The sequence below is a fragment of the Xiphophorus couchianus genome, chromosome 5 (assembly GCF_001444195.1).
Source record: "Xiphophorus couchianus chromosome 5, X_couchianus-1.0, whole genome shotgun sequence".
Taxonomy (NCBI): domain Eukaryota; kingdom Metazoa; phylum Chordata; class Actinopteri; order Cyprinodontiformes; family Poeciliidae; genus Xiphophorus; species Xiphophorus couchianus.
Window position 1 is genome coordinate 16,989,375 of NC_040232.1, and position 21,780 is coordinate 17,011,154.

General features: G+C 38.2%; 2 protein-coding genes across 6 annotated transcripts; one reads left to right on the forward strand and one right to left on the reverse strand.

The window, feature by feature from the left end:
* The first annotated feature begins 365 nt into the window (after nt 1-365).
* Nucleotides 366-15,729, forward strand: arhgef38 (Rho guanine nucleotide exchange factor (GEF) 38). Of its 2 annotated transcripts, none has more exons than XM_028018271.1 (14): nt 366-899; nt 6,637-6,821; nt 7,261-7,378; nt 7,474-7,621; nt 7,718-7,735; nt 7,828-8,027; nt 8,138-8,274; nt 8,386-8,490; nt 9,152-9,271; nt 10,717-11,091; nt 11,185-11,322; nt 11,724-11,925; nt 13,221-13,495; nt 13,791-15,729. In XM_028018271.1, exons 1-14 carry the CDS (start codon nt 695-697, stop codon nt 13,971-13,973), a joined length of 2,409 nt encoding a protein of 802 aa, XP_027874072.1. In that variant the 5' UTR covers nt 366-694; the 3' UTR covers nt 13,974-15,729. The 2 variants fall into 2 exon arrangements, with proteins under 2 accessions (XP_027874072.1, XP_027874073.1); XM_028018272.1 differs by lacking the exon at nt 366-899 and adding an exon at nt 4,630-4,931.
* Nucleotides 15,730-16,316: 587 nt separating this feature from the next.
* Nucleotides 16,317-21,765, reverse strand: ints12 (integrator complex subunit 12). 4 transcript variants are annotated; one of them, XM_028018275.1, is made up of 8 exons: nt 21,332-21,440; nt 20,404-20,567; nt 19,655-19,812; nt 19,389-19,541; nt 18,110-18,294; nt 17,813-17,972; nt 17,574-17,717; nt 16,317-17,099 (listed from the first exon to the last, which is right to left on the reverse strand). In XM_028018275.1, the coding sequence occupies exons 3-8, from the start codon at nt 19,808-19,810 to the stop codon at nt 16,557-16,559; spliced, it is 1,341 nt and encodes a 446-aa protein (XP_027874076.1). In that variant the 5' UTR covers nt 19,811-19,812; nt 20,404-20,567; nt 21,332-21,440; the 3' UTR covers nt 16,317-16,556. The 4 variants fall into 4 exon arrangements, with proteins under 4 accessions (XP_027874076.1, XP_027874077.1, XP_027874078.1 ...); XM_028018276.1 differs by lacking the exons at nt 20,404-20,567; nt 21,332-21,440 and adding an exon at nt 21,649-21,765; XM_028018277.1 differs by lacking the exon at nt 20,404-20,567 and having other exon boundaries at nt 18,110-18,291; nt 21,332-21,473.
* Between the last annotated feature and the right edge of the window lie 15 nt (nt 21,766-21,780).

Below are 21,780 nucleotides of genomic sequence, written 5' to 3' on the forward strand. Positions count from 1 at the left end.
TGTTATATTCTAATTTCCTGGGGAACTGAATTTTGGGTTTTAATTTAGCTACAAGTCATATTAAACAAAATTAATAGGAATAAACACTCATATGTAACTCTCTTTGTACTGTGTTTATGAAACATAAATTTCACTGTTTGGATTTAATCAGTGTAAATTAACTTCTAAATAAAATCTTAAAATGGAAAGATGCACCTGTAAACATGTTTATGGGTAAATGCATAGGATTTCTAAAAATGATCTCATTCTGTATTGTGTAAATATGAAGCTGAATTTCCCAGTGTGTTTTACAGCCAGGCCATTTGCATGACTACCTTATTTAACTTCCTCATCAGCAGTTGGCACCTAGTCAGTAAGTGAGAGGCAGTTTTTCTTTCCATTTTGTTAAAGTGTATGAGCAAGGAGATGACCTCAATAGTATTTTCTTCCTTTAAACCCTCTAAATAAAGGTAAGGTACAAAATGTCCTTTTGGTGGGTAGATGTGATGGTCTAAAGAGAGGAAAGCCTAGGCACTAAGTGCAGAGGTGTGGCCCTCGTGACAGGTACATGGGGAGGAGCTGAGCTACCTGTGCTCTGCAGGCAGTCAGGACACATTGAACAGTACACCTGTTGAACTTCCCAGGCAGTCTCTCTCTTTCAACCCTCCTGTTCTCTTTCACTGACCTGAGGAAAGGGGGACCTGACAGGCTCGCCATGGATCCCAGGGAGGCCGGTGGGGGTGAGAAGGACAAGGAAAGACAGATAAAAAGAAAAAACCGGCCTGTGTTCCTGCGGTACCTGGAGAGGAGAAAGACGGACACTATAGTGGTCGATGACATGGCCAAAGGTGACATCAACCTGGGGACGCTGGTGAGGAGGAGTCAGTCTGACAAGACGGAGTACAGCGCTAAAATTAAAGGTACAGCAGCTAAAGATGTTCCCAAGTGACAAAACTATAGCAACTAAAGTGTCTCAGTGCAAAATTATACCTGGAAATGTATTAAATGCACAATAGACAGGTTGTAAAAACAGCATCCATGGCTTAAGGGGGTGGGGGAATTTTAACACTGCACCAGCCAGTAACTGTGCTCTGTTCTTTATTGGGCACCTGTTGTGTTACTATGTGCTGAGAAAGATACTCCCTCAGGGATGAAGCCACATATGCAAACTGTGCCCCATACCCGGGCACTGAGGAGTGGCCTTTCAGGTATTCCGGACTTGCACATAAACAAGACATTAGCCAGGAAGACTGGAAAAACTAACATAATGTTATTTTTATAAATTCAAGACGTTGGAACAATAAGTCCAAAGAGGTGTTTTCATTTAATGCAAATGAAAAAGATTCAACTTAAGAATGAATTGAAGTTTAAAAAGTGCTATTATTAAACGTAATAATAGCAATAATGGCATTACAACTACAGATGAGGGTGATTAATTTTAACACATATCCACTCTTCAGAAAAAAAAATAAAACTGGCTCTACCTGTCCTAGTGTGCAGTCAGCCACTGGGAATGCTGTACTTCAGGCAAATGACATCAGCTGTCAGTAGGGGGGTTACAATCACTGAGTCAGCTCAAGTATGTTGGCTTTCCTGCACCACTTGTTCCTCAGTTTCCTCTTCTGTGAACAATGTAAATCATATAACACACTGACCTCTGATTCTTTATAAAACAAATAAAAAGCAAAATCATCTCAATGACTGTCATAGGTAACTTTCACACAAATATACACACATGCACACATTTATTTATGCTTGCCTCATCAGCAGCAGCGTTGTTTACCTGAAATAGAACCACTCTACTGCCCCTTTGTACTATTTTCTAGCCCAGCCTGTATCATGGTGGGCAGAAATGTCAAAAACACACACAAAGGTGTTTTCAGTAAACCATTAACCCACCCTGTTTTAGATTCAGCTGATGAGCAGTATTACATATTTACAGGGGTATTACCAATGCAAATATTGACAGAACGATGACTTCACTGAAAGAGGAAACATGTGAGCTGCTGCTCTTCAAGTCTGCTCTCATCTGCCTGTCAGGCAGGTTTGTCCAAAGCAGCCATGGAGACATGACATCAGTCTGTCTAATCAGCTGCAGTCTTTGACATGTGTGATATGGCTCACCACCCAGGGCGACAACCGTCTGGGACTGGCATAAGCATCCAAAAAAGAAAGGAGAAAAGATGATCTGTCAAATTTTGGTCAAACACAAGGTTTTCTAGTATTTCTGGCATTCACACATTTAATCAAGAAAATATGGTTTTATACTGGTTTAGGGTCACATATGCTGGTTAGTACAACTTAAAGTAGCATTTGATTAATAATTCCTGTGCTAAGTTAGAGACAAATTTTAAAAACTGGTTGCTTTTAAAATTTGGACCTTGTTTGAACATCTGTTGTCCAATTTCTAAAATACTAAGAATGGGTGGTCATATAACAACCATCAGGATATCTTACCATTCCCAATAGCTAGGGACCCCTTCATATCCAATGGCATCCAAATAAAGTAGAAAGTTCTACAATGCCTACGGACATTTGTCAATTTTAAGCATTTTCAAATATGTGCTCATTCACTTGTTTTTGGAAACTTTCAATATGATTTTCTGGTTCCCTCTGGTGCAAAGATGAAATGTTAAAGAAGGTTCCCTTCAAGATGGGAAAGAAAAGTGAACGTACCATTCAATTGAGGCAGATATGTGTTGATCTTCAAACATGAAGAAATATATTCAAGAAAAAACAATTTGCTCATATATACTTTCAGAGTATGGATTAAATGGTTTAAAACCAATGAAACTGTTAGCAACCAGGCTGGACGAGGAACAGACCTTTTAGGTTCAAAACAAATCTCCAAATCCTCCTCTCCTGGTAGAGAACTACAGCTAACATTTCTTTATGAGATTATTGTCTTGTAAAAACAACACAAAAACAAAAGAGAATTGATTTTGTAAACTTTTTAACACAAATTTCCTCAGGGTGCCAGTAAATGTGCAGGCAGTTTAATATTTTAAGGTTTACATAAGGATTTATCAGCTTACATTCTTTCCTTCAGGCCTTTGCAACAATTGGCATTTATTGGTATTTTATGGTAACATTACCTTTGTATGACTTAATAAAATAAAGAAAACTTAACGATGAAAAAAGTTCTTTGCTTTTACCATGTTGCCATTTAATGAGAATAAGAACCATAACCCACCTATTGTAACCAGCTTTTCTCCAATTTCTGCATGCTTCAAATTACGGTTGTTTGGAATGATAACTTTCTCTTTGGTGTGTGGCACAGTCCAAAGTATTATTTTTCCAAAAAGTGCAACACAATCTGTCAGGTTTTCTGTGCTCTTTCCGGACTAGCATATTGGATCCCTTTCACTGGGCTGAACAGAGAACACCCTTGTCTCTGCTTTCATGGGAAATCCCGCACCAGAAACCAAACCAAACAAGATTCTGTCAAACTTAAAATGTCCCACCAATTTTTCTGTTTTTCAGTTTGGTAGCAAATAGAAGTGAAGCTTTCATGACACATGCTTTTTGTATCAATTTTAAAATTCAGCAGTGACATTTCAGCTGGTTAGAAATGACCAAACTCAAACTCTCCTTGGGCCTATTTTCTCACAATTTCAGGTTTTCAGGTATGCGATCTTTCTTACAGACTGACAACTACTGCTGACACATGACACTTCTGATTACTGTTGAAGAACTAGTTACTCATTGTGTGTTTGGGACTTATTAGATAGTATAATGTATTGTGTATTGTGTAAAACAAAGACATTTGTAACAACTACAAAAGTCAGTAAGGTTTAATTACAAATTGTGTACCTGTAAAATGGAAGAAAACAATCATTTAAAGAAAAAATCAAGAGAGTGTGCTGTATATTTTTTTTTATTTATCTGACCCTGTCTGAAGTCTGATAAGCTTTTAGCTGGTTTTCTTTGAGGGTGACTCTATAGCTGTTTAGCTTCATTCCTCTTCCCATCAAGTCTGACCAGTTTCTTTGTCACTGCTGAAATAAAGCATCTCATTGTACCATCACCATCATGTTTCATTGTGCTGTGCTTAGTTTTTACCAAACATGGTATTAATATCAAAAAATTACATTTCGGTCTCAGCCGAGCTGAGCTCCCTCATCTACATTTGATGTGTCATCTACCTGGCTATATTCAAAAAGATGAAATAAAAAATAAAAAAATAGTAAAAAATCTCACAATGCCTAATAAGACATTCTGTAGGTGTTATGACCATGTCTTTGGTGATTGTTGCACAGAGCTAACACTAGCTTGTACAAACTATAGAGCAGGTAAATGCATAACTGTATCTAAAGTGAATACAATTCTTCTCTGGCTTGAACTAAAGCTATTGACACAACCCACTGATATTAACAGTATTATACAGCATATTCCAACAACTGTGTGTCACAGTTTTGATTCAATCATTTATTAAACCTACCCAATTTCTGCCCCAGGCAAATAAATCCAGCATTTATGTAAACTGAAAATGATCATTGTATGTGACTTGTTTGGCTGTAAAAGAAAATCAAATCTCTGCTGTAACACTGTTCAGTTCCACATCCACAAATATTCTTATTTGTGGATGAAAATAAGAACATTCTTCAGAAATCAGTAACTGATGTCAACAAATACACACCACAACCATAATGGTGTATTTACAATCAAATTAAAAACAGCAGCGATTTAAAAAAAAAAAATGTGACTGTGGTGAACAAAGGTGTGTTTGTAGAACATCTCTCCAGCTGATAAGGATGTGGGAGGATTGTTTACATTGTTAAACTTGTGTCATGGGAAACATTTCACTTGTAGTGGTAGGATCAAAAACTTTATAATATTTGCATAACTTGAAAGGAAATGATTTATATAAGAGCCAAAGATTACAAGAGGATCGGCTTCTACAAGAGGATCCTGACATAAACCTCAAAATCAACATTGGATTTCCTCAACAGGTACAAATTCAAAGTTTAGCTCTGCTCCTGACCACCGATCTTTAAAATAATCATAGCATGCAGAAAACCTTAAAACAAATGTTTCTCAGAAATTATTAATTGAAGAAAGCACATTCATTAGATCATTATCAGTGGAATATTAACAATGATATTAGATAAATTGAGAAACAGCTACATGCTAAAATATTAGCACGATTTCTATCCTGGGCTCCTACCATTTATTTACTTTTCTTTTTTTAACTTTTCTTCAAACAATAAGAAATTTGCCAATTTTCTTTTAACCAAATTATTTTCTCTTTAAATTTTGAAATAAATTAAAAATTAAAAATGAAGAAATCTTATTCTATAACTATAACATGACAAGAACAGCAATCAAAAAAATGTGAAATATTATCATTTGATTATACATATTAAAATATGACTGCATAAACTATAGTAAATGTCTTACTTTCCAACCTTTTGTGGCTTTAAGTGTGAGTTGGCATAGCAACACGTAGTGTTGTCGGTAGAGTGTGATCAGAGTTTTGTTTCTGCCATGTTACTATTTTCCCTGTGCTTGAATTCATCATAAGACACTGCTGGGCAAGGTCACATGATCCGTCCTACCGGGCTTCACCCAACAGATCAAATATTATGTCACTTTTATCAAGTTACTTTCTCCTACTTCTTTGGTTTCTGTTGTCTCTTAAATAGCAAAATATGGGGCAAGTATTTGAACGTGCAACACATCTGCACACTTTTTTGTGGAGTATTAACTAGTTTTACTCAAAAATAGTGAAGACCTTTGTAAATAATATAAATTCAAAATGGAATCCCTGAACGATTATTGCCAGATAGTTCTAGAATAATTTTCCAAATGGTACTTTTGTCTCTGCCTGAGCAAGATGTAAAGCAGTCCTTGGTAAAAATTTAAACCCTTATGCTACAATGTGTTGCTTGAAGCAGATAGTACTGTCATGTGCAGTCATGACGATTTGTGTGCACCTACTCAGTCATTCAGTGTCACTTCATTAGTGGGTTTCATTATTCCGTTTTGACTGTGAGTTTGTTGTGCCCCACAAACACTTTGAAAGATCTGAGCAGATGGGATTCCTGAGATCCGCACCGCAGGATTGCATCAGCATCCAGATTAGCTTCGTAACTTGACACGATGCTTGCAGCCTTCTGTTTCCCCCCACCTTATTGCTCTCTGCAGCCAGAGGAGGAAGCAGCGCTTGGCATCGATTAGGCAGCGAGGAAGCATCGCTCTTCCTTAAACAGACGTCCCAGCCTGCCACAGAACAGCCTCAAACTGTGTAGACAGCAGAGCGTTTAAAAAAAAGTGAAAGTGATGCGAGTGAACCTGACTGGCATGCTGAAGTGAGGCTCTCTGACTTTCATTTGAAGATGATGAGATCACAGTGACATAGGTTCACTGAGGTGTCAAGCTGGTGGTAGAACACTCACAGAAAAACACAAATGAGTTTTTAATTTAAAAAAATCAATAATTTTTTTAATTAAAATTGCAACATTGCTATTTAAATAGCAATGTTGTGCTTTTTAAAATTTAAAAAGCACAACATTGCTTTTTAATGCAATTCAATAATCTCTTGAGCTGTGTTTTTTGTTTAGCCCATCGCCAGTCTTTCATCCTGTTATGATATCAAGTAAAATGTACATTAAATCAATTAACTTGGACTCATTTTTAAATGATCCTTGTCCATAGACAAATTGATGCCACTTGACCTGTCAGCTCTTCCCTCTCCGGTGCTGGACGTGGAAGAGATTTGGTCCAGGAAGATGAGCCGCAGGGCGAAAGTGATAAAAGAACTTGTGCAAACTGAAAAGGACTACCTCACTGACTTGGAACTGTGCATCAGAGAAGTCGTCCAGCCTCTGCGAGTGTTACAGGTACATGGGTCTTGGCTTCAATGTGTCTACAATTGAACAGTTAACTGATTTAACCTGGACATTCACCTCCAGTAAATCAAAGTTTAAATCCCAGTGTTACTGAAAATAGATATTTGCTTAGTTGAAAAAGAAAGTGTTTTTTGTTCATATAAATCATTTAAAAATACTTAATTAGGTCATCTTTAATTTATTACAAATATAGTCACATATCTTATTTGCATTGTCAAAACTTGAATTATTACGGTTTTTAACATTTCTAAATTGTCAAAGGTATTCTTGAAGAAAGCTCTTTTAAAATTACAAATTCATTACATCAAGAAAATTAATTTACATGGTTTGAAATACAGATGGGCAAGCTGTGCACATGCAAATAGACTGACTGTCATACATAATGCTGCAGTTCTTAATCAGCACAATGTCTTCCCATATTGTTTGTCAGGTTGTTGACGTAGACCGACTTTTCACCAACATGGAGACGGTGTGTGAGGTGTCTGCCGCTCTTCTTAACAGACTGCACGTGGCCATGTCTGACCCAGATCCAGAAGCAGTCGTCATAGGTACGTCTTTCATAGTTCCTGACTCTTTTTTTCTTCCATTTATTGTTGACTGCTAGCGGCTAAAACAAAGGTCTTTTTTTTCTTGTTTGTTTTAGGGGAAGTGTTTATTCAGGCAAAGGCAGCTTTAGAAGATGTATATAAGATTTATTGTTACCACCATGACGATGCCAACATGTCTTTGAAAGCCTATGAGAAGGAGGAACAGATAAAGCAGCATTTTACTATATGCATCTTAGCATTGAAGTAAGTTTTACTAGATTCGCTAAATAATTGTATTTATTATGATTTGCAACCTTAAGATTAAACTTCAATCTGTAACTGTTTTTTTTTCTGTTGCAGAAAAATCTATGACCAAGAGTAAGTAGAGTTTTTTTTTTTTTTAACAAAGATTTTCTCACCATTTGCTTTTTTCTCTGATCCTTCACTGAGTCAAATTTGTGTTTCCACAGAGGAAAACCCAATTTGTTGGACATGGGCTCCCTGCTGATCAAACCAGTCCAGAGGATCATGAAGTACCCATTGCTTCTGGGGGAACTTTGGCAGGCCACCCCTGAAGACCACATTGACTATCTGCCCCTGCAGGAGGCGCTCACCGCTTCCAAGATCATAAATGTTAACATCAATGAGTTCAGGAGACGGAAAGACATAGGTATGAATTTGTTAACATCCAAAAAATTGTTCATTTAATCAGTCTATTTAATAAATGTGTAAACTTGCTTTTTATTCCTTGCCTGCATTTTTTATTTTCACAAACATTAGTTATGAAGTACAAGAGGTTAGAAAACGATGAAGGCACGCTGAGGGGCAAGCTAAACAAGATTAACATCCACTCTCTCCGGAAGAAAGGAGACAGGTTTGCAGGATATCTGAAGATTCTCACTGGAGTAGAACCACAGGTAACAACACGCCGTTCCTCCTTCACTCTCTGCAGACGTAGAAACAGATCAGTGATTGGGCTTAACAGCCGACATACCAGAGCATTTACTTATCTATGATTGTGTCTGCAGGTGAGAGATGAAGTGTTTGATAAGGAAGAGAAACTGTTCAGGAGTTTGGAAAAAGCTGTGAGGCAACTGGCCAAGAATGTTAACTGTTATGTGCAATACACTCAGGTGAGAACTGAGCTGTTGTAGATTCCGCCATGCTTACTGTATTGGCACCCTCAGTGAAGATGTCTAAAAAGCTTTAAGCTACTAAACGACTCTTTTACTGCAGCTCCAGCAATATAATCTGAAAAATACACCCTTTAATTCGAGTCCCTTTATGCTATGGGAAAGTAATCCAATGTTAGGAATGGATTGTTGTTACAAAATCCTTTGTTTCACATCCTCGATCATCTCTAAACATACATTTGAAATAAACATAAAGTTTAATTATGTCTCATTTGTAATCAATATATTTTGTGTTTATGTGGTCTTCTGGGTTAAAAAGACACCTGTTTCTTTTTCTCACTAGGGTTATATATGACTGTGCTATTGGTAATTTTGTTAAAACTTAATTCTTAATGGGTATTTTCTCCAAACTTAAAAAGATACTGTAGTTAAAGTTTGGATTGTCACTGTGTGATGTTACAGTTATGTTAAAAGCCAAAAAATCTATTTAACTCTTTGTATAATATCTTACCAGAGGTGCCATTATTTGTCACTGGCACATACAGTATATGGCCACTTGTACAGTTCTCATAACAAACCTAAAAATGGGATAAATCTGAAGAGAAAGAAATAATTTTCAATATCCTGTCAATTTCCTGAAAGCCTCCACAATTCTCTGCAGGAGATGGTGCCTGTTGCTGTTCAGAACATGAAGGACATGGAAAACATTATTATGGATCCAAGCAAAGCAGACACAAATGGCTCGTCACACAAGAATGGCAAAGATCCTTATAAGTACTTTGTAAGTACAACTTTTGCTGCATTTTTGCAATTTGCAAATATGTACTCCTTGCTTAGCTACACTTTTTCTTCCACAGTTCCCTTTTTCCATCTAATTATGGCTCAACGTTCATTTTTCGCACAGTTCCGTGTCCACTTTGCAACACTGTTTCTTCTCTGCTGCCACAACCTGCTTGTACTTCTCATTCTGAATATCACAGGGTCCCCAAAACTGAAATCACTTCTTCATTAGACAGTTGTTCAAACAGCCAACAGCAGATGAAGGCTGACATTTTCTCCAAGCAGAAAACCAGCAGACTTTCATTTTCACCAACTGTTGTAAAAAGACAACAACCATGTCTTAGACATTATTTTCATGTTTCTTTTTTTTAAATCTGCTTGAAAAATTAGATTATTTCAGCACTATATGTGCAAAGTTCAGAATCTATCTGATATAATTGTTGTACTTAGCAAACACTTCTAAAAGCAACATATCAAGTGATATTTTTCTCATTAATGCATAATAGAAAAACTCCTAAAACTCCCAACTGAGGGCAAATAAAGGTTCATACTGTTTATACAGTTGATGCCATTAGTTTACTGTACATATATTCATCGTGGGCATGAAAGTCACATCAACGTTGAGCTTTTAATGATTTATTTGAATCGTTCTTTTTTCCATGGTGGAATAATTAGACAATGGAAACCTTGTAGGACTTTTAAGGGATAAAACATTGAAATTTGTTGTGGATTTTATTTAAGCCACACAGGGTAAAAATAATCCAACCCCACTTACATTGCAACTAAGCTGGAAAAATTCTGGCTGGATATTTGAACCAGTGTTCTTAAAAGAATTTGTCATGCTCATTTAAAGTTGTTTGGTTCCTGCCTTGTTTATTCCAGCCAAAACCATGTTTGATTTTACTTTGTTGACATCATTATCGTGTTTGAACATCACTAGTCCAACCATCCATCTGATGAACTGAGGTAAACCATTTGGCTCATCTGTGTGGGCAGCTGTAGTTTTCAGTTGAGAGTGAATTTGTTGATTTTGAAGCAGGGGTTTTTCTCATTCAACGTTGATCTTAATCTTGCTTCAGAAAATGAAAAAAAAGGGCTTCACTGTGGACAGTGACTCTGGTCTTCCATCACTTTCGATGTCTAAGCTTTGTTGTTTCTTGTGTTGTTCTTCAACATCATAACCAGCTTTCTTCCATGTTAGATGACAGTTTGAGGCTTTTTTTTCAGACCTTAGCTAAGTTGGAACACATTTAAATAACTTAAATATCTGCTTACTGGTGGCCTGCCATGTTGACTGCTGGAGATAGGCACCAGTACCCCCATGCAATCCCGCAAAGATTGCGGAAGGATGGAAATATCTGCTTAGTATCAAGCTGTATACAAACTGCACCAAGTGAGTTTTCAAACTTGTGTAAATCTACAATTCTCCCTTCCCTCCTCTTTCAGAAAGAGCGAATGGAGGAGTTGGTTCTGCTGCCCCTCACCTCTCTGCAGGGCATGTTCACGGCTCCGCAGAAGCTCATCCAGAAGCGTTATGACAAGCTGCTGGACTACTGCTGCCGCTTGGAGCGCTCCTCCTCTTTTGCTTCCTCATCCTCCACCTCCACTGTGTCCTCCACCGCCTCACCAGCGTCAGATGTGCCTCCTGGTCCTGCCAAGAGAGACTATGAAGCCATCAATGCTTTGCTAGTGGATGAGTTGCAGAGGTTCAACATGGCGGCTTATACTATCCTGACAAACTGCGTGCTGTGTCTGGTGGCCCTGCTCAGAGGACTGATGGTTTGCGCTTTGGTTGGAGCTCCGGCTGTTCACCAGCTGCCTGTGAGAATCACACACACACACCCGCAGCTTGTTATTAGATGTAGTTTTGTTTATTTGACATTGATCTAACCTTTGTTTTTCTGTACTTTAAAGCCTCCATTGTCAAACATGGTTGAAGTGCAGAACAGCATTATGGATGAGCTGAACAATCTGACATTTGTGAAGGATAATGCTCAGAAGTTAATGGAGAGAAAAGTCAGCTTTGAGAGGCAACGAGACAAAAAAACAGTGGTAAGACCATAGAAATAATCATAGCGCTTAGGTTTTTATACTTGAAGGGTTGCTCAATGTTGCTCACACCTGATTGGCTACTTGAGACAAATAAAGGTTTGCCCATGAAGGGTTTTTTCTACTTTCAAGCCGAAATCTCAAAACTTTACCTTTTTTTTTTTTTTGTCTGTCATCACACCAGAAAATTTACAAAAATACACATATATAAAATCTCCTAGTCTGAGTTGCTTATGCAGTTTTATTTGTGCTTAGTCATGTGAAGGCATAATCTAAAACTCCTTCCTCCAGATGAATTGTCCCTCATGTACTGATTACTGACAACTCTGTTACGTAGCGCCACGCAGCAAATACCCACAGCAAATATTTACACCAACACTTCTCTGTACTGCTCTGTCTTCCAGGTGCAGGAGGTGCAGCATCAAACAGAGGAACAGCGCGCCTGGCTGCTGGCGGAGTACCCACCGAACCGCCTCTACCAGCTGAAGAGGAAGTGTAATGGCTGTCAGGAGCAGGACCTCAGCCTGCTGGAGGGAGAGCTGGTGGCCTTGTTGGAGGATACAGACCCTTTAGGCAGCAGCAGCCGTTGGCTGGTGCACAACGGAGGCAAGTGTGTGTGTGTGTGTGTGTGTGTGTGCGTATGAGAGAGAAAGCAAAGACTTTATTTTTTTAAAAAAAACAGTATGTGGTTGGCATAGGTTCATGCATTTTTTTAGATGACTAAGACTCCTTACTTTACTTTCTGACAAGTCAGCACACAAGAATTAGTCCCAGGAGCTGGCGTGGTGTCATGGTTGCTGGGGCCTCTAGAGCTGGTTGCCTCACAACAGATCCAACTCCATAGCTTGTCTCCCAGAATCAGCTGAGATACCAGCAACCGGTTGGAACAAACTGAACACCTCTGTACTTATAGTACAAAGCGTTTTCCTCTGGGGATCTTGGGGTCACATGAGGTTACAGGGACTTTTTTCTTATGCTGCTCCCTGTTTTCTGCATATTTGTATTTCTTAGAGGTAGCTACATTCTTTACAGGCCTGGGATTCTCCTTTGAGAAAAGCAGCATTTGTGGGAAGCTGTTATTATTCTTTCTGTTAATAGCAGCTCTGGTGTATATTTACACAAAGCGTAGCTGAGTTTAGGATTGTGCAAACAACGCTTCTGCAGCCTCTGAGGTGCTGACAACCTTAATGTCATATGTACAACATAGGGCTGAAACGATTAATCAGATTAATAGTGATTAATCGATTATTGAAATAATGGTCGACTCATTCAATAATTGACTAATTGTTTATTGGAATATCGTTACCTGGCCTTTTTTTTTTTTTAGCTTGCTCACATTGTTCACTGTTGTTAATGAATTGATATTAAGTTTATTATTATCAGTTGTTGGTAACATCTAGAAAACAAAATGTGCTGTATTACTCCTATTTTAGGGTCGTAAAGGGGCACCGTTTATTTAATTGGAACTAAATAGATTAGAAATGTAATTTATTGTGCAGCAGTGTGAAAATTCAGGTGCAACAGCTGCAAGTTAGATGGTAGCATGTATATTCACAGAGAAATAAATATATGTAAAAATAAGCATGATACTGTACCGCTATAGCATGCTTAGGTTAAAATAAATGTGCACCTGATTATTTAAAGAATAATAACAGATTATTAACAAGAAGTGAAAAAACTGCAAACATCAAGGATGTGAAAGTCTCAGCAGTAATATTATTTGAAAGGAAAGATCTATGCAAATAACAGCAGGGACATAAACACCTATTCAGTTAGTTTGGAGCAGTGATTCTTTTAAGTCTTAACGCTGATGGGAGGATAAAAAAAATCATACCAGTGTGTCAAAACCAAATAACCAAAAACATGGATTATGACAAGTCATGTTACTCTGCCTCCATTAGGTGACAAAGGCTATGTCTACTCCACGTTCCTGAAGCAGTACAACCCTCTGAGGGACTCCCAGCGGGCAAACCAGAAGGCCAAAGAGCAGCAGCAGCCTCCTGTCATCACATATGAGGACTTTGACGATCTCAGCCTGTTTGTGTCACCCAGCAGCAGCAGCATGCGTAGCCTCAGCCTGAACACCACAGACAGCAGCTCAACCCTCTCAGGTCTGCAGGGAGAGCTGGAGAACGCTGAAGAACTGGAAGAGTCGGTGGATGGTGACACCCAACAGGTGTGTGGTGCTGCCCAGGTGTTTCTGTTTTATTGGTTTAATCATTACAGTAACGTTAGAATATTTTATTCTTTAAAAAAAATAAATTAATTAATTAAAGTAAAGATAATAGTTAGCTTAGACTCACCAGCGGAAATCATTTCTTTGTCGACGTAGAAAACTAAAAAGCAGTGCCCCCCACTGGTTTAAAATAAAAATACACCATATGTACTAGAAATGAGAAAGTAAACTGTATCCACACAAACAAAGATATTTGTTGCATTCAGTAACATCTGGACTATGTTTGTCTCCACAGTATTATGCCGTTTATGCATTTCACGCACGCTGTGAACAGGAGCTGTCCCTGCAGGAGTACCAGCATGTCCGCATACTCCAGTTCTGTGACCTGGGCGGAAACAAGCAGTGGTGGTTGGCTGAGGCCAATGGACAGAAGGGATACGTCCCTGCTAACTACCTTGGCAGAATGTCATATGCATGAATCTAGAATGTAAAAATGACAAAAAGAAAGCAATATGAAGAGTTATGATGTCATACCCACCCTTTTTTCAAGTAATGTCGTACATTTTGGAAATTTGGGATTCAAATATTCTGTAACTGTTCAAGGTTACATATTTCTCCATTTTGAGTTTAATACCAAAGTCATGAGAAAATTAACTACAAGAGCGTGTTTATTTCTGTGTCGCAACAGCTTCTAGTACATTGTTTTAAATTTATTCAACAAATGGCCCATTTAAATGGAGCCTGAGCATGGTTAAGCTTATTTCTTTAAGCTATGTTGTGGATTAAAGCCTTCCCATGGCATTAACATTAGAAGCTGATGTTTAAAACGCCATCTGTGATTAGTTATTTGTCACCATCCTTTAGTCAGAACAAGATACTTTCATCAGTTCCACAAAGAATTTCATATTTTAAATTGGAGAGGCACGAGAGCTTTGTGTGACACAAGATCAGGTCATATTTTAATATGCATCAAATTATACAACTTAATTTTTTATTTTTGAAATAACATTTCTCCACATCGTCTTCAAGAGCTAATTTGACTTGTTTGTAAGAAAACTTTCTATTTAGTATTTTTTTTTACATTTAAAGCCTTACACAAAATGTCATTAAAAGTGCTAAAACAAATGCCTATTATGGGGTCTTGATTACCCCAAGATACCACAGGTTTCTCCAGTACTCTAATAAGCAAGCTTTGGAGTTCATTTTTGCTCCATCATCCTCTTCATACTGGATTATGGAAAGATAAACGTTGTTCCTTGTCTATCATTTTGTGGTCAGACTTCCAGGTGTTTTAAGATCTCTTTGATTTACAGCCAAGTTTAGGCAGCTAGCTATATTGTTATAATTTTCAGATTGGCAAAGACCAACACATATTCAGCTTATGGCATGTTCTCTTGATATCCATTTGGAAGAATAGATAAAATATATTTGGTATCACATCAGTCCAAGAAACAGAAAGCCAGGGGTTACCAATTAAAATTTTAAGCACCCTGATTACCTAAAAAAAGAAGTACAATTTACCAAAATGCTTTAGTTACACATGCTTTAAAGGATTTGTTAAGGGTGCCAATGAGCATAGTGCCAATAACTCTCTAAAAGTATAAAACTTGTTCACCACAGAATAAATGTACTCAAAGGAAAAGTTGGTTCACTGATTTTAACTTTCAGATGGATATTACTGCAAAAAAACAATTTTATTTTTTTTTACATAGACTGCTTGTGGTCCCAATACATGTAGAAAGCTCTGTATGTGGTAACATTTAAGATCAGAACTAGTCAACAATCAGAACATTCTTTTTTAGACGATAAAGCAAGAACAAGGTTTTTGTCTTTTTAGCAACCCCCCTAGATCTGTTAACATGTAGAATTTCTGCATTGTGAATACTGAAACTGCACTTTCTAGATGTAAATGTTTTGCAGCCACCATGTAAAACTGCTTTGTCTTTATATGAATGTAGCGGGAGAGCTCACCGTTGGTATTTAACCTGTCATTTGGTTTGAATGAAAGTTCAGATGAAACTGCAGTGCACTTTGCTGAGCACCTTTTGTACCTCAGTGTTGTTAATATTGAAGTGATACGATCATGAAGTAATATGTGTCTTGATTTAGAGATCATTTATATAAATGAAGAAAATTATGAAGAATATATTTTATGATTTGTTCAAAATGTTTTGATTTGCAGAATTCATTTTTTTTAAATTTTTGAAACATTTAATAAATACGACTAATTTCTACATTTTTCTGAACTCATACTTCCACACGTTTTATATCTATGAGCCAGTGTATGAGATGGATGGATTGATGGTTGATGGAGGAATGAATGAAGAAGGAAGGAAATGGAACAATGACTGAGGCAAGGAAGGTCAATGGGGAGAAAGAATACAAGGAAAGGATTCGATAATGAAGGAAAGAAAGGTGTACAAATGAAGGCCACAAGGAAGGACAGAGAGAAAATGAGAATGGAAGAGGGGCGTGGACAGATGAATCAATGAAGGAAAGATCAACAAATGAACAAGGAGTACTTCAGAAGGTCAGAGGAAGAAGGGACATGATCAAGAAAGAGAGGGATGAAAACAAAGAAAGGACAAAATGAAGGTGGGATATAAAGGAGTAAAGAAGGAAGGACATGATCAAAAAAAGCAAGCAGAGAGAACAAAACAAATAGAAAAATTCAAAGGAGGCAAGGACAGAAGATGGGGAAATGAAAAGTTTCCCCATCTTATATTTTCTTTGTCTCTAATTATCAAGACTTAAAAATACTAAAATCAAAATGTTTTCTAGAATGTGTAGGAACCCTTTACAAAGTGACAGATATAGCCAGTTTGTGTGAAGAGATTATTTATTTACCGGGTTGTTAAAAAGTGACACTTTGCTCACTGGTCGCTTTTGTTAGGACAGAAGAGGCACACAGAATCCAGCAGCATTAACACACAGTGAAGTTCAAGTATGTGACTGGATGATGGTGACTCCTTGTGCAAACACGATGCTCTAATCTACATGTTTACGTTCTACTTCCTCACATCATCCTCTGTTCTCAAGATTCATGTCTCTCAACCTTGACTTATTTCTTCAGTTTCTTTTGAGCTGTTTTTTTCTTCAAGATCTGCAGGCGTTTCATGGCATGAAGCTGGGACTCCTGAGAAGTCGGTGTGCCCTTTGAGCCGTTCCCATTGTTTCCATTACCTCCATTATTCCCTCCGTTCCCCCCAGCCGCCGCCTGTGAGCTGCTTGGTGAACCTGCTCCAGATGAAGAAGAGCCTTTCCCTTGACTCTCACCGCTAGATGAGCGGCTAAGTGTCTGCTTACCTAGATTTAGAGGTGGGGGAGGTTTCAGAGTTGCCTGGCTGGAGCCATTTCCATTGCTGCTCCCAGTAACCTTTGCACCAAGTCCTGATTTGGCTCCTGCTAGTCCTGACAAACCCACTGGTTTCTGACCGGAGGGAGCTGTCAAAGTCTTGCTGCTCCCGCTCGGGCCGGAGGAGGAAAGTTTGGAAGTGGCAGGAGCAGACGGGTTTGTTTTGGCACCAAACGCAGCCCAGCCAGTGAGACCACTGCCTGGGGAGGAGGAGTTGGTACTGGTGGGGTTGGCTGATGTGGCCGGAGGCTGCAGGAAATGATAGAAAACAAAGAGTCTAACTGTTAGGGAGCAATATCTGATAGGATTTTATTTGCATCCCCTCCCATAATGCATTGCTGTTTTGGAAATAATTACTAAATGAATGATGTAAAGGATGTAGTCCAACCATTACTACAACCACTATCAAAAACAACCATTAATCATCAAAAATGATGTATTTATGATCTGTTATGGCTGTTCTTATTTTTCTTTTTTTTGCCAGTTGTTTGTTGATTCTTGCGTTGTGTGTGAATTGTGAGACAGTTATTTTTTGTTTTGGGCATGTGCACCGACTGATGGCACCCTTTGAATTTTGTTGTCCTTGTGACAATGACAATAAAGATTTGTCTTATCTTATCTTATGAGAAAACAGTAATCATCATTTATCAGGATAATGATCTAAATGATAAAGCAAAATCAACACAGGAAGGGTCTGACACAAGCTTCTAAGACCCCACATACCTTCACTTCTGTTCTTTTGAAAGCTTGGAAGGTGTTGGTCGTATCGGTTTTTAGTTTGAGGTCAGTCTTCTTCACCACAGTGTCTTTTACAACAGGTGCGGATGATGCGGACGCAGGGGAAGGTTTCTGTGGAGGTTTCTGGGCCTAAACAACAATAAATATGTTAATTTGGCACCGGTGCAGCAGATGCTGATAACATAACAATGGAGTGAAACACTGGAGCAGTTTATTTTCTTTACCATGCGTTTCATTTGCCTGGTGCAGCGAGCGCAGTACCACACGAGCCGGGGGTCGTTAACTTCTTTATCCGTCACTTGAGGTCTATGACACTCTTGGTGATAGAGATTATGACACTCCTGGCACTCCACTAACTGATTTCCCATGGTTACAGTCATTTGTCTGATTGACATTAAAAACACAACAAGTTAAAATGTGATGACGAGGCAGTAATATCCTGACATCTGTCCTCAACATATCCTGACATCAAATCAAGAATTATTATATCCGCCATAAAAAACAAGAGGATTAAAATGTACCTGCAAACCACACAAGCCAGACCCATCTCCATGGCAAAGTCGTCAGCATTAGTCTCATCATAGTCACTTATGTTTGGCAGCAGGTCTTTGCTCGTCTGAACAGTGATGGGAGAGGAACGATTCTCCTGTTTCTCCAGGCGAGGCTTTTTCGGGGGATCCACTTCACTGAGGTCAACCCTGACCTGCTTTACAGAAAATAACACAAAGATTTTAATTTCACAATCAAATCTGACTTTTGTGGTTGTCAAGCAACTTAAACAAGCACTATTCAACAAAACTTCAAAATGTCATTATAACATAGCACTTCAAAAAGGAAACATTTATTTATGGATGACGATTAAACTGCTAAAAAGTAAAGGTAATCCCAAAGTCACCAACTCTCATTCAGAACTGGACACATCCAGACTCTTTAGATAACATGGAAGGTTGTCTTTGTTCTCTCCTTAATAAATAAGTTGGTGAAAAAAAATATATTTTCCTTATATCATAACTTTATACTTTTTGCCAGGACAACTTGAATCTACAATTAATAATAATAATAATAATAAAAATAATAATAATAATAATAGAAGCAACACTACGTTGACATTAACATCTTAAATTGGGCTTCAGGAAGGCTTAGAAGCTCCCTTTCAGACTGAAGGTGCTTTTCCAGTCCGGTGTTTCAAAGATTTAAATAGGGATCCCCCAACAATTAATTGTAAGCTCTGTTTTACTTTTCTTTTTTATTAAGAACAAGTGTAAGACTATATCTACAACCAAAGCGTAGATGACACCAAGCTTTACTCAATACTCTGACGTAGCTTGTTGGCAAACATCAAACTGCTTTTCAGTTGCTGAAGGCAAAACTGTGGCTTAAAGTGCTACATGTGGCATAAGTATCCTCCTTATTAAATGCATAAACAGATACTAAAGTAAAGTTATTGTTCAGTTATTTGACATTTATTCTTAAAAATTATTTTGTGATGGTAATAGATTGATATTCCAAAAGGAACTTATTCTTTTTCTTTCTGTTTATTCAGTTCTTTATTCCACATCTATAGTCTGAGCGAACCATATGAAAACTGTTTGCACCACACAGTTCCCCAAGTTTCGGACAAACTCTGAGAAAGAAGGACTAACTATACCAAACCTCCCAGCATTCATAGCACCACTGGAGAATCCGCTTACATCACAACCCTGATGGCATTGCTGTAGTAAGGAGCTTCTGAATGCTGGTCAAGTGAAAGGTTTTGAAGCTTTGAACCTTAGATCGTTGTGAAAAAATTCCCCTCTGTACCTTTTCTGATGGCCTTTTCTCCACATCTTTCTTGCTCTTCTCAGAGCTGGATTTGCTGCTTCCACTGCTGCTGTTAGAAGACGAACCTGATGACTTGGAATCTTGTTTACTCAAGCTCAGCTTGGACACAGACACCTTTGACACCTCCACCTCCTGGGGATTAAACACAGAAAACACTTGAGCTTAGCTGTGAACACAATGCATTCTTATGAAACCCAAAGAGAACATAAGAATGTAAATATAGACTTTCTAGACATATTTCTTACTTTCTGCAAGGACCGGTAGGACGAGTCACTTCCTCTTGCTAGGGACTCGTCGAGCAGAGCTTTGAGTTTCTCGGCTGAATCTTTGCTCTTTGAGTGCAGATAACTCAGTCCCTTTAGAAAGAGTGGATCCAACTCCAAGCTGACAGGTCCAGACATGGCTGCAAAGCAGGAAACATTGTCAGCTTTCAGTTTGAAAACGTTTACAGCGCTGTGCAGCAGGGCGGTTCCCACTGTCAAGCACCTGAACATCTTCTACCAGAGCACAGATATGGCGATTAGAATAATGAGGCTGCAGATAAATTATGGTTAATAGGCACGACAGCATTTTCTATCTCGGGATGCAAAAAGTGTTTAATGATTAGCTAATTTCTAAAGCACACATCTTTTAATGAACGCTAGTATATATTATTGAAACTCAGGTAATGTGGAAATCATCCCACATTAGAGGCCTGAAAAGCATTTCAGACAACAGTTTTCATGGGAATTCAGTTATTAGTCTACTTAAGATCATCTACATGAAATACATGGACTTTATTTTATTTAAAATAATGTCACATGGCAAGAAATCAAAACATTAACAAATAAAAATTTAACGTGTGGCAAGCATTTCTATTCACTCTTTTTAGCTCAGACACACCTAAATAAAATGCAGTGCAACCAATTATTCCAATTATCATTCTCAATTATTCCGGGAGGCGCCCAAGTTCAGTCCTTGAGAGCAACCGTCATGCAACCTTTCTCCAACATACCTGAATCAAATGTCTGAATTCCCTCAGCATCTCATCCAGCACTGCAGAGGTCTGGTAATGAGCATTCATTTGATTCACATGTATTGGAGCAGGGATACACTGGATAGTAGTTCTCAAGGACTGGGCTTGGGCACTCCATTATTGTGTCCTCAAATATGGCCTCTCTGGTAGGAGGAAGTAAAGAAAGTGACTGCAACAAGCAAGAGGAGACTAAAATTGAGACTGTATGGACCATACAACATCCTGATCACATCCTCCCTGCAATAAAACAAAGTGGTGGCAGAATCATGCTGTGGAGGTGCTTTGTTCAGCAGGGTCAGTGAAACTGTTCAGAGCTGATGGGAAGATGGATAGAGCTGAATACATGGCAATCCTGAAAGAAAAACTATTAGTTTGTAAGACTTTCAACTTGGAGGAAATACCACCTTAAAATGGCATGAAGAATACTTTGCAGTTATCACGTCTCTCAAAGGAACTTAAACTGACATTTCTTTACCATTTTTCACTTGATACATAATATTATTAATATATAATATTCGTGAAAGAGAGCCTTTTCTCGTCAGGAGTACTTGGCAACGAGTTTTCTGCAGGTAACTGAGCATATTTTGCCATTTCTATTAGAAAAACTTCCTATTTATAAAAAGATTGAAGAACAAATGAGAGGAAACAGGTTGTGCGCACTTCCTCAGACACACATTAACCACCACGTTATATTACTGTAATATAGCAGTACCAATGCCTCATGTTTTATGCTAAGGATTTTAACTGCCGAAACCCAGACAGATCTTTGTTTCCATCAATTTTGATGGCTGTGTAACATTGAAAGGAGCTATGGTAGCAGTGCGGAGCTAAAGTTACCTTCACAATAAAAACGACATTTATAAAAGCCGTTGTGAGCTCAGTAAAGTTATCTTTTAAACAGCCTTACCTGAGACTGTTGTGGTTCTCTTTATCGATATCAGAATATTTTCGGTTTCCGATCAACGGAAGATTGAGCAACACGTCCTATAGAAGCCGTTTTGGTGCAACCGCCTAAGAAGTCCGGAATAGACATAAACGGAACGATATGAAAAAAAAGTGGTATATTTTTTTAAGCTGGCGCATATCAGAAACCGCCGCTGCAGAAATGTTCTTACTTTGTTATTACTTAAACTGTGTCAGTGCATCTCAATAAAGAGAGTAATCAAAAAGTTGCATTTTGCCTGTGACTCAATTCAGAAAGTAAAAGTGATAGTGCACACATACCTGTTTTATATTTAGGTCGTTCACTTATGACTAGAAGTTAGATGATGAAAATCCGAAATTCAAATTTTCAGGAAAAATGAACCTTCTTTTGAAAAAGAATCTTCTGCTAGAAAATACTCCATAGATTTCCTA

What these genes read in the sequence shown, in the direction of transcription:
- ints12 (XM_028018276.1), bottom strand. Translation starts at nt 19,810, where the DNA reads ATGTCTGGACCTGTCAGCTTGGAGTTGGATCCACTCTTTCTAAAGGGA. An exon ending in AGAAAAGGCCATCAGAAAAG is followed by an intron (nt 18,295 to 19,388) that starts GTACAGAGGGGA and finishes TTTTCTGTAAAG; the next exon opens with CAGGTCAGGGTTGACCTCAG. An exon ending in CTGGCTTGTGTGGTTTGCAG is followed by an intron (nt 17,973 to 18,109) that starts GTACATTTTAAT and finishes AATGTCAATCAG; the next exon opens with ACAAATGACTGTAACCATGG.
- arhgef38 (XM_028018271.1), top strand. Translation starts at nt 695, where the DNA reads ATGGATCCCAGGGAGGCCGGTGGGGGTGAGAAGGACAAGGAAAGACAG. An exon ending in GTTATGTGCAATACACTCAG is followed by an intron (nt 8,491 to 9,151) that starts GTGAGAACTGAG and finishes AATTCTCTGCAG; the next exon opens with GAGATGGTGCCTGTTGCTGT. An exon ending in TGGATGGTGACACCCAACAG is followed by an intron (nt 13,496 to 13,790) that starts GTGTGTGGTGCT and finishes TTGTCTCCACAG; the next exon opens with TATTATGCCGTTTATGCATT.